General features: G+C 41.7%; 2 protein-coding genes across 3 annotated transcripts in view; one reads left to right on the forward strand and one right to left on the reverse strand.

Moving 5' to 3' along the window:
- The window catches only part of cdh23 (cadherin-related 23), a 126,189-nt gene that overhangs the window by 30,411 nt on the left and 83,717 nt on the right, over positions 1 to 12,061 (reverse strand). The window contains exons 22-33 of one of the 2 annotated variants that reach the window (XM_046070202.1): positions 11,688 to 11,840; positions 11,328 to 11,441; positions 10,528 to 10,676; positions 5,841 to 5,901; positions 5,175 to 5,323; positions 4,739 to 4,874; positions 3,646 to 4,034; positions 3,164 to 3,265; positions 2,705 to 2,854; positions 1,457 to 1,585; positions 776 to 904; positions 284 to 511 (exon numbers count right to left, since the gene is read on the reverse strand). In XM_046070202.1, coding sequence (XP_045926158.1) covers positions 284 to 511; positions 776 to 904; positions 1,457 to 1,585; positions 2,705 to 2,854; positions 3,164 to 3,265; positions 3,646 to 4,034; positions 4,739 to 4,874; positions 5,175 to 5,323; positions 5,841 to 5,901; positions 10,528 to 10,676; positions 11,328 to 11,441; positions 11,688 to 11,840 — 1,889 coding nt within the window. Of the gene's footprint in view, positions 1 to 283; positions 512 to 775; positions 905 to 1,456; positions 1,586 to 2,704; positions 2,855 to 3,016; positions 3,073 to 3,163; positions 3,266 to 3,645; positions 4,035 to 4,738; positions 4,875 to 5,174; positions 5,324 to 5,840; positions 5,902 to 10,527; positions 10,677 to 11,327; positions 11,442 to 11,687; positions 11,841 to 12,061 lie in introns of those variants that run through there. The other variant, XM_046070203.1, reaches the window with a different exon arrangement.
- LOC123983822 (uncharacterized protein C10orf105-like) lies at positions 7,150 to 10,360 on the forward strand. Its single transcript, XM_046070205.1, has 2 exons — positions 7,150 to 7,229; positions 9,175 to 10,360. The coding sequence occupies exon 2, from the start codon at positions 9,187 to 9,189 to the stop codon at positions 9,679 to 9,681; it is 495 nt and encodes a 164-aa protein (XP_045926161.1). The 5' UTR covers positions 7,150 to 7,229; positions 9,175 to 9,186; the 3' UTR covers positions 9,682 to 10,360.

The following is a 12,061-nucleotide window of genomic DNA, read 5'->3' on the forward strand; positions in this document are numbered from 1 at the left end:
CATTAGTGCTATATTTATTATGAAGATGAGAATTCAACCAACAGACTACATACTTTTTGATATTGCCTGCATTGCTAACCCTCAGCTTTTGTTGTTTCATGTGTGTTGTAAAGCCCCTTGACGCAAATTGTGATTTGTGATATTGAGCTACATAAATAAAAGTGACTTGACTTAACTAAAAAAACAACTTGGAGTGGATTTTTTTCATTGCATTATTTTCTGAAATGTTGACAAACATTTTCCAGTGTTCTACTTGTTACAGCTGCTGTTCCTCGTGTCTTACCGACAGAGGTGGAGTGCCGTCATCTTCCACAGTGACGGTGAGTCTGTACTCTTGCTGGCGCTCTCGGTCCGGAGGTGCTGGTCGGGTAACCATCTCTCCGGTCACACGGTCCATGCGGAAGGTCAGGTCCTGGTTTCCGGCAGTGATGTAGTAAAACAGCATGGCGTTGGGGCCGATGTCTCGGTCAGTAGCCATCACACGGAGGACTGACGTACCACCTCCAACATTCTACAATTTACATTATAAAAGAAGCTTCATAATCATCAAGCTGTGATTATCATGGTAGAATAAACACAAACCTGTGACTGACTAGTTAAATATGATTTTTGTGCAAACTGAAAATTACCACTCCTTCCGGTGCTCATGACATTGTTCAGCTTCAATTCAATAACTTCATACATACAAAATTACAGAAACGTGCAAATTCCAAGGCAAATCTTGCTTGGATGAAATGAACATCATGCTCCATGTGATGTCAGAGTGCGTCTCTACCTCGCTTATGCTGACGTTGTAGCCCCTCTGGCTTTCAATAACAGGTGCATTGTCATTGACATCCAGGATGTTAATGGTGAGGGAGTGGTCTGTGTATCTGGGAGGTGAGCCATTGTCAGTTGCACGCACCTGTAACAACATACACATGCACTGGTGTATACTAGTATGCAAGTCTGACCAGGCTTTTGGACACATGGTATAAAATCACATAGGGGACAAAGATATTAAGTGCATACACATCTTGTTTGGTGCTTGGTTAAAAACAAATCCAAAGCATTCAGCCTGGGTTTTTCTGTGCAATATCTTGTGTTGAGAGGTAAGATGCAGTGTGCTTTCCTTTATGTGAAAATATTGACATGGATATTAATTTGATATGATCAGATCAGTTCAAAACTTAATAAATGGTCACACACTATTTGTATTGTCCAATGCTCTTTAGTTTCAGATGAGTGTGACACATAACTAGGCATAACTATGCGTGTCTATCTTGTGCTGAGGTTTACAATTGAGTCAGTGCTGTGGTGTAAGTGTAAAATGAAGTGTGAATGAGTCACATGTACATATAGATTTGAGGTAAAAGATTTAACCTGGGAACCAGACGACTCTACCGAGCTCATGTTTCATTTGTTACACCCCCCCCCCCCCCCCCCCCCCCCCCCCCCCCGTGGATTTCTGCCTGACCTTTAGAAGGTAGCGGTCTACTGACTCTCTGTCCAGAGGTGCATTGACATAAACCTCCCCGTAGGTGTGGTTCACTGTCGTGATCTTGAACACATCCTCCATGTTGCCTGCCACCAGAGTGAAATTGACCTGAGAGAGAGTAATCAGTCAGAAGGTGACAAAGAGAAAGGAGGGAGGGACAGTGAAAGAATGAGAATATCACAATGTAACAACAGCTTAGGTTCACTCAGTACATCTCATCATAAAATAACCCATAATATATTGTTTAATAGTTGTATTTGGCTGTGCACGCTCTAAATCTTGAATAGATCACAGCCCATGCTAAACAATAAAAGGGGCGAACGACTGAGACCCCCATGAAATGAACATTTTTAATACTCATGTCATATGAAAAGGGAGCCACTTGAAACCAGTCAAATTCCTTGTATGCGTAAACATACTTAAACTGATCCTGGTAACTTGACTGTCATGGTTTGGCCTGTCTGCTCTGTGTTCTTCTGTTTTTGATCTGTGTCTTAGTCTGGTTTTCTGTATTTTGAAATTGTCTGTGTCTGGAGTTTCCTTTTGTGTCTGCCTGTTTCCTGTCTTAGTGTGTAGTTCTCCGCATCTGATGTTGTATCTATCTTTACTTCCTGATTACCCCTCATGTGCTTTACCTGTTTGTTCCCACCTTACTCATTTGCCCCTGAATTTAATCTATTAATTTCTGTTCAGTCTTTGTTGGGTCCCCATCGTATGTCGTGTGTTGTACCTGGTTGTCGTCTCTGCCTGCAACCCTGCCAGTTTGTTTGTTTTCCTGACTTTGGATTATTCTCTTTTGTGTTTTAGAAATTTCGCAGTCAGTTGGGCTTAACAAGAAGATAAACTGAGTAAAGTGTCTGCATTTGGGTGCTAAAAACTGTTTAACCTGCTTGAGCACACGGCCTCCGTGACATTCACTCGATTCTCCATATGTTGGTGACAAAAACTGTGACATTGCACAATTTTCACTGGAAGAACATCTTTTTATTTAGTGCTGTAAAGCAGCGTAGAAGACTTCCTGTCAAATTAACACAACGTCAAATGTGTTGTAAAAGCCTGTCTTCTTGGAGATCTTTTGTTATTGTAGTAATTATTCTCACAGTAAGTCTGTAAAGGCATTGTGGTTACAACTGATTAATGTGCCAACATAAGATCTTTTATGATTTTTTAAATTATTTTTTAATCAGTCTTTGTCCATGTTTTCCCATCCTTCTCCTTTCCCCTCACCAGTCCGTTTAATCCAGCATCTTTGTCCCTTCCCAGCACAATTGCCACTTTTTTCCCCATGGGTGTGTTTTCTGCGATGTTCACTGAAGTATCAGATGTGATGTCAAACTCTGGACTGTTGTCATTCTCATCCAGAATGGTGATCGAAACCTGTCAAGAGGTAAGAAAATATAGGCTCCATAACTAGACAGATCAATGAAATACTTACCTTTGAGATGAATGAAAAAAAACAAAACCTAAAATGAAAAGATACAGCAGATGAATACTTTTCACGTTGCCTTTAATATTCTGAAAAACAACAGCATGTCTTACCTTCTGCACTTCCAATGAGAGATGCAATGAACAAAAGAGGAATGCCATTAAGTTTTCTACAACAGAATAGACAACATAATAAACTGTAATAAATAGAATGTTGTACATGAAAAGAAGGGAGCTAAAATAATCCAGACAAAAGCATACCACAGTGGAGTCCTTCTTAGGTCCTCCATCATCAGCTACAACAGTCAAGGTGTACATATCCCCCCTCTCTCTGTCCAGCAGGCCTGTCACTGTGATACGCCCCTGAAACGCCACACTCATTAGCATATCTCCATAAAGATTGCATACAAGATAGAAATATTCCTAATGTATCAGACAGGGTATAAGGACAGAGATAGAGAAAGACTTAGAAGTATCATAAACCACTTTTTTCCTCCTTCCTCATCGATCAAAGGAACCAAATAACTTCAAAGCAAACAAGGTCTTTGATCAGCTTACAGTCATGAAGCAACCAGAATTCTAGCTTAAATCACAGAGAAAGAAGTGTTACTGAATCACACTGTGGTTAATGGATGAAACGTGTTTGACAGAAGGAGGGTGCAGTCTTTGAATTGTACAAAAAATAGGCATGTACATTGTGCACATATCATCGGTGACCTTTCCTCCACTGTTCCCCGACTCACCGTGACGCTGTCTATCTTGAAGAGGGCTAGAGCTGCAGGCGACGTGTCAGGGTCGAAGCGGTAAGTCAGCTGGTTCAAGTTGTCGGCCGACTGGGCCTTCACCTGGACCACCTCTGTCCCCGTGGCGATGTTCTCACGCAGCGAAGCCTCATAACCGCCGGACAAGAAGGCCACGGCCTCATCCAGCTCATTAAGTAACGTGACGTAGACTGTGCAGAAGGCTCGGTTGAAAGGTGGAGCCTGGTCAGTGGCCGAGACATTCATAAGATAAGTGGTCTTGGTTTCATAGTCCAGGTAGTCCACAGTGGTTACCAGGCCAGTGCTTACATCCACTTCAAACTTGCGGTCTGAACCGGACACAAGGGAGTAAGCAACGGCTCCACCATCACCTGAGCAGGAAGAAGGGTTGGGGGTAGGGAAATACTTAACAATACGATAACAACTTTTAAGCTTGTATTTTCCAACTAGAAAGTGAGAGTTTTAAATAGTTATGCGGATAGTTGCGGATAGATACAGTTACAACATGTAAACATCTTCCTGTGTTTTATTTAACACTGTTGTCCACACTCTGTTCTGTTGGCTACATTGTGTTTATTTCAGTATCAGGCCTGCTCTAATGTTTTGGAAAATGTATGTCACAACAGCAGATGCATCATAAGTTGCCTGAGAAACACTACACAACGGGAAGTGAATAGAGGAAGTCTGTACTGTGGAGCAGAGGTAGAGTGTTCAATGTCAGTTACAGTGAACGCCATTTTCTGCATGCGCCTGTCTGATATAACAAGACTAGGTCGAAACCTAATATATATACTGTTCACGGAATTGAGGACTGTCCACGCCTTGTAGAGTTACAGCAAAAAGAGGTTTGATATTCCATTTTGTAATGGCACCCACTGGTGTCGAGGTTGGTGACATGCAAACAACTGACTCCCGCCAGTGCCAGCGAAGAATAAGGAGGAAGTTTAAAGTCAGCTAAATGTCTATTTCTGCTTTATAATATGAGGATAAAACCTGACACTGAAGGGTCAACAACAAGAACTGACAATCCACTCCTTCTGCTCCCTTCCTTTGATTGATCTTAGACTGGACTCACCTGTGTCCCGGTCTGTGGCACGTACCACAATCACAGAGGTGCCAATGCCAGCAGTTTCCCTAAGGCCCAGACGGTTGTACTGTTGCTGGGTAAACACTGGCACCTCGTCATTGGCATCATCAACATATATGATCACCTGCAGACGAAGACATGTGTGGCTTTACATTAAGAATACATATTAACTTTGAGGAATGCGGTCTTTGGCAAAGGGGTCTGGTCATTTCATGAGAGCAATACATATCTGAGTCCCACTTAAGGGACTGGATCATCTGAAATCCACGTTTCTAGACTACATATGTCAAAAGACCATTTTAAAAAGATAGGCACATTTTCTATAAAGTGTATAAATCTTTGTATTCTACAATATAAAGAACAAACTACTTCTACATAATGTATGCTTCACATTGTAACTACCAACTTCCCTCCTCTTCCTCACCCTCACGGAGCTCCTCATGCTGCCCTCGTCACTGTTGTAGGCCTCCACTTCCAACATGTGGGAGCTGCTGGTTTCTCTGTCCAGCGCCCGGAGGCCTCTCGTCACCAGCCCGGTCTGTGTGTTTATGCTGAACAGATTGTTGCTGTTCCCTGCACACATGCACAAACATGAGCACACACAAAGACAGAGAGAGGGAATGTGAGACAGAGCGAGAAACTTTCACAAAAATGCACATTTTAACGAAGCATTAAATCTAGTCTCTGGTTTGGATAACTTTATTGGGGGTATCTGATAGCTGGGTGAGATAATTTCAGTTGCTTCCAATGCAAATTCACTTTAAAGAACTTGTCATTACTGGTACTTCACTGCGGCAAGATCTGCCTGACTGCTCCTAGAGGAGAAATTGCGTTGGAAATGAGAGGAATTATCATGCAAGCCCGTCGACAGAATTTTGCCACAAAAGCTTAAACCACTAAAATGAAGGAAACTTTTTCTTGGAGATGTTGTTTCCATCCATTTTGAACCACTGGATTAACAACGCACCCAAAATAAATTTAATGACTCAGTCTAGTGCATCTTTGGAGCCTGTTCTTTCAGTGCATTTGTTTGTGAGCAAGGAGCTCATGTGCAAAGTCCATCCGGGAGGAAAATTACAGCAGCACTTGCCAGAGAGGATCCTGTATAGAACTCGTCCATTCTCCCCCTCATCTGCATCTGTAGCTTGAACCTGTATAGACAGACACAAACAGTAAATCTGTAGTTACATGCAATAACATCACAGGGATACCAAACAACTAAATCTACAACATGTCAACAAAAACATTAGGTGCCATTACAAAGTCAGTTTTTTACATTTTGCAGTCATCTGAGATTACAAAACCCTTTCATTATGAGAGAACTGAGTAGCTGGATTTGGTTACCTGTGAGTCTGTTGTTCAATTGAATACTGAGTGTTTACCTCTGTAGTGTTTAATCCACATAAATTCACATGACAGACAGTACATTTCATGCACATTTTTATTGATTCAATGGTTTCTACAAACAGATAAATCGGTATTCTTCCTCATTCACCACACATCCTCTAGTGCCCAGTGTCTTGTTGCCACAACAACCCCAACATGGCTTGGCAGTAAGTTTGTAATGGCAGAACCTCTTTCTCTCTCTGTCACAGGCAGAAAGCCAGAAGCAGCCAAAAACCCAAACCCAGCACAGACAGCATGGCTCCACAGCGTATACAGATAAATAGTGGAGCATGCTGGGCTGCTGGTGAATGGGCCATGTCATAAGACTGACTTCTGAATCCAGCGAGGCACAGAGCTGCTGGCGCTGGATGAGGCCGACTTCATGTCACACCCGGCTCCACTGTGGATGTGTCAAAATATGTTGAGGTGCCTACAAAGTGCATATTCAATTGCACACAGAGACACACACTCAAGACACTCAAGCACATGTACATGCACTAAGGTACGCGCAAATACAGATACACACACTATCCCTCTCTTTCTTGCCCTGTGTTTCCTCCTGTGAAGAGGGGCCCAACTTCAGTCTCATTAGCTTTATAAAGAGATGTGGAGAGAAGAGGAGAAAGAGGAGGAGAGGGGAGGGGGATACGGGAGAAAAAAAGAGGCTGGGGGGTCAGATTGGTGAGTGATGAATAGGGTATTACACAGCGGACTGCACCACTTAGGCCATAAAAGGGGGGTGTATAAAGTGTAAGACTACATTACAGAGCCAGATGTTGTAAGTGTAAGCATGTGGAGTGTAAGCACTGAGAGATTATTAACTAAGCCTCTGCATGGCTCAGAAAAAACACTATTGTGTTTGGCTCCCTGGGATTAAAATAACAGTGAGATATTTCAATCTTATTGCTGTTACCCACATTTTACCCCCTTTTCCTCCTTGTTCCCCTCTTCCTCTCCAGCATTTTCCCCTCTGTCTCTGGGAAAGCAGCAGTTTAAGGGGGGAAAAACAAGTGTGTGGAGCCAAGAAACAGGTCTGACCTCAGTTACGGGAACTAAGCACGGTGCTGTTTTAAAAAGTCTCTGAAGTGTGGGTGTGAGTATACATTTTTGAAGGCTCTTATTCCAAATGAGTAAAGTTTCAATATGAAAAGACTTGTTAAATGTTTAGCAATTTAGAGGTAAATGTGATAAAAACATTTCAAATGTTAAGGTCCTAAAATTGCTAAACATCTAATTAATGTCTCTTCATTATGAATGTTATGTCTGCTGTGGAGTCACTTTGGACTTTGGAATGAAATGTCTAAAAAACACATTTCGACATGTGAGTTGCTTGACATGTGCTTGAGTAACTGCACATTGTCTAAGGGAGTATACAGAGACTGTTGTATGCATTTGGATTAGTATGATTAGGACTTCTGGAAGGTAGATTTTAATATGATATTAGAGGCACACAACTGTTACTGTGTTCCCCATTCATTATTTTCTTTCAATATTTAGATAATATAGAGAATATATGGTGAAAAATACCATACATTAGAGAGTAATCAAAACAAATCTACTTACTGGAGAACACAATCGGTCAGACTTTACATATCTGAATAGGTTAGACAAAGTGTGCCTGTAAAGAAGCTAAGAAATTAGTTTGACTGTTTCAAAACTAGCTGAGCAGTCATATCTGGAGGAGCAACAACGTGGGTTGTGATAGAGAGGGAGAGTACCTTACAGTTAAGCTGCCAAGCTTAAGAGCAGCATGCCTAATCACGAATATGTGCAAGTACAGTCTACAGTATGTGTGAGTGAGAAAGAAAGTTTGTGTTTGAATAGCTGTCTGTGCGTGCGTGCGCATGTGGCATATGTGCTTGGAGGCGCTGACTAATGAACTGACTCTCTAACGAGCCATCCTGCTCCACTGGCCTTTTCACAGCTTTCCTGGCATTTGGTCTTAAAAATAATTTCACGTCCCAATGTGTTTCCCTTAAACCGATAAGCCATGCTTTGTCTCCGCTGAATTAAGGACGATGACATTTACAAATGTTACTATGCTGAAGATGGGGGTGCACAGAATTGGGGGAGAATAATTGGAGACCGGGATAGAAGAGGTGGTTGCCTTGCATTTTACAAGGGGCATTTTAATAAACGCAATTTGTTTTACACTGAAGAAAGCCTGTCAAGCATTGACTGTTTTGTAGTCCTTGATTTAATAGCTACATAATTACCGCAAATGCCAAACACTCATTGCATCCACGTGTGCATGCATGCGTTTCTGTGCATATTTGTACATGTATTTTATGCATGTGTATGCTTATCATAAGCCCTTGAGTGTATGATCACAATAAAGGGGAAATAAACCTACTCAGCTTGGTTATGCCTGGCTACTGAGGCGGAGAGCTGTGGAGGCACTTTGACAGGGGCTGACCTAGGGGTGGGCAATCTGATGATTTGAGATCAGGATTGTGATCTAAGGCATCCACAGTCTAGGCTAGTAGAGGCTGACTATTTAATGTTCTCTTACTTCTGTTTTCAAACTTTACATAACCTCATTGATTAGTTGATCCACGCTACATGAACAAACCAATCGAGTAGTGTAGTCAACTATATGGCTATGCTGCTTGGACCAATTACTTGTTTTCACAACAGTGACATATTGTAAACAATGCAATTGAGTTGTGAGTGCTTGAAAATATTTATTTTATGATTATGTTATCTTTTGGCTTCGTTTACAACTTCAAATTAAACTCAGGTTTTAATCAACATTTTGAAACATGTGTATGTCTTCTATGCAATACTGTGTTTTAACTGAAATGCATAGGCTGTTTCAAATCTGGCTACAGGGCATTGCAAAATTTAGAAAGAAAATCGCAATGTAAATTGTGGATCATGATTGTGATTAAATAGATTGTGATTTTTTTGGCATATTGCCCACCCCTACGCAGACCCCATACACATAAACATGGCAACGTACACATGTAGACAAATAGAGTAACACATGCACACATCCTGACATGGATTGCCAATCTAATGTTGTTTTCTCCATCCAGAGCCAAGACAACATGAACACCACTGAACCAGGCTCAAACTTCACCTCTAACACAGACAATGTCACTCTGTCCAGCCTGACAACAACCACCATCTTTCCCACCATCCCACAGACTCCATCCGATTCTTCAGACATCTACCGCCCAGAATTCACCATCATGGTGGTGCTGGGCTTATCACTGCTGCTGGCAGGGTTAGCAGCCTTCCTGGCTGTGTGTCGGCCCACAGAGCAGGATGGGGACACTGAGGCGAGCTGTGGCCCAGGGGAAAGCTTGACCCGTGGAAGAAGCCAGTCCAGTGAGCCCCAGCTCAAGGTGTGGAAGAGACTGGGCTCATATCGCCGTTCATACAATCTCTCCTTCAGACGGCCGCCCCATCGGAGGCCTCATGAGCGTTCAAGCACACACCTCACCAGCCAGTCTCCAGCTCGTCAGACACCACAGCCAGATGCCAGTGTGGAGCCCCACCTCACTATGCCATGTCTATTTGACTACGTCACTGAAATCTGACTCAAGGACAGGCTGATCGACTGCTACCCAAAACAAGTTATACACTGTATATTTTATGGTTGGCGCTATGAACCTTACCAATCCGAGGTGTGGGTGAAGACTACATGATTATTATTGTCAGCATTTGTTCTAACATACTTTGAATGCTAGGTGGACGAGGTTTACAACAAAACTAGTGCTTAAAAATGAGGCAATCAAAAAGCCATTGTATTAGGGTTTACACATTTTTGTGACTGATCATTTCACCTCCTATAGCAAGAACCATTGTTGGGCATGAATCTTCTTCTTCAGCGCAGCTCTACACTATCTGAACTTGAAGTAAAAACTATTTAATTTGATTACAATTCTCTCAGTAAGGATTTGATGCTTCATCAAATCTCACATTCTGCACAGGAATAAATTCGGCCTGATTTGATTCGCATCCAAGGAATATAAAAAAACTAATACAGTGAGCAATAATTCATCACACAAAAAAAACACAACAAGGTAATAGTTCAAACAATGACTTATTTCATTTTAAGTCTTAAAAATATTCTCCAATCAAAATGTTTAAAGTATCATTCCTCTGCTTCATATTGCTAATTGTTGCTGAAAACCCCATCCATCTGGTAATTTATGTGCATTAAGACAAACACTAGGAATTATTTTATAGTACATTTTCATGCAGGTCTCAAAACATGGTGATTCACTAATACTGACAAAAAAAAAATGCTACCTGAGCCAAAAGAAACCACTCTGTAACTGATCTTTGTGTTTTTATGATTGTTTTGTTAAGAAATAAAGTGAAGTTTGAGTTCTGAAAGTGCAGTTTTTAACTAGGCGTATTTAGCAGTGTGTGTTTTCTACCTGAAGGATGCTGGTTCCTTGTTTCACACTCTCCAGTATGCTGGTCTCATAGCTATTTTGTAGGAAGATGGGTCTGTTGTCGTTAACATCCTGCACCTCAACATATACAGTGGCTGTCCCTGTCCTCCGGCTGCCTGCGGGACCGTTGTCTATGTGCAGAAACAGAGACATTCACAAACACATCAGTTGCAGGATAATGCTAATTTCAGGGTTGCCGCCATGACAGCTGAAAAATAGACAATGGCTTTCATTTCATGGCTTGTGCACAGCCCACAATAGAAAAGTTGAATATCGGATTACAACTACTACTCCGGGATTAATGTTACATTAAACAATCAATTCATCTTCAAAAAATAAAAACCAAAAATAGCGTTATATAAAGTAGTAAGACTGGAACATTGTTGGCTCATCAAAACTTGGGTCATTTTCTTCTGCATGTGAATTATAATATGTGTAATTCACAGTTTTAAATTATCTCTGCCTTTTCTCCTCTCTCTTGTGTCTCTGCCTTCCCCGGCAGATAAGCCACCCGACTCAATGGTTTCCAAAACAGGAAAACCTCAGAGTTTTTGTTCTTTCTTTTCAAACAGGAACAAAGGCAGTTGAGCAATGGTCTGAAATCACTGCAGATGTGCAGGCATCACCCTTTTTTCATCATGGTTGTACAAAAGAGGAAAGAAGCAGCTTTGAAGATCACAAACGAAACATGTAGGAGAACAGGTCTTATTATAACAAATAACAAATAACTGTGTAAAAATGAGGATGATAAGAGATGATGAAGGTATAAATTCATGACAGACCTATAGCTTCTACAATCAGGGTGTATGCTGCCTGGGTCTCTCTGTCTAAGCCAACCACCGTCCGAACAACTCCGTCTCTGAAGCCCACGCTAAATTTACCATCCTGGTTCCCACCTAAAAACACAAAACACAAACATATTTCCAAATTTATTTACAGCTTATTAGTAAAACATACTCATTCACATACATACAGTACAGCTATAATAGTAAAAGAAGCATGCAGCAGTAGCTCACCACATATACAAACTCACACAGAGATGGATTGATGGACAGAGGTACTGTACGTGCACTTAGTCCCCATAACTGTACAACACTGTAGCTCACAGACGCACAAAAACAGCTTTCACTGTGACCTCTGACCTGTGATGAAGTAGCTAAGTTCAGCGTTGAGGCCAGCGTCGTTGTCAGAGCAGCTGAGGCGAGCTACAATGTAGTCTCTAGGGACACTCTCCTTCAGGGAAACATTGTACACGCGAGGGTTGAAGGTGGGCGTCTCATCATTTACATCCAGAACTGACCCACGCACACAAACACACAGACAGAAAGACATGAGGACACACAGATAGATGTACATGAGGACAAATAAGGCAGCAGGGTGGATTTGGTAAGGTAAAACTTGTGAAGTTCTTTCTAGCTTGGGTGTGTTGTTCTACAGCTGGCCCTGACTTCCCTGTGAGGTTAAGAGACGCATCTGACTCATCTGATCCATTTGAGAAATGCCAGAAAACCTTATT

The sequence above is a fragment of the Micropterus dolomieu genome, linkage group LG15, assembly GCF_021292245.1.
Source record: "Micropterus dolomieu isolate WLL.071019.BEF.003 ecotype Adirondacks linkage group LG15, ASM2129224v1, whole genome shotgun sequence".
NCBI lineage: Eukaryota > Metazoa > Chordata > Actinopteri > Centrarchiformes > Centrarchidae > Micropterus > Micropterus dolomieu.

Bases quoted from the DNA above. Each gene is read 5' to 3' on its own strand.
- LOC123983822 (XM_046070205.1), top strand. From the start codon at position 9,187: ATGAACACCACTGAACCAGGCTCAAACTTCACCTCTAACACAGACAAT.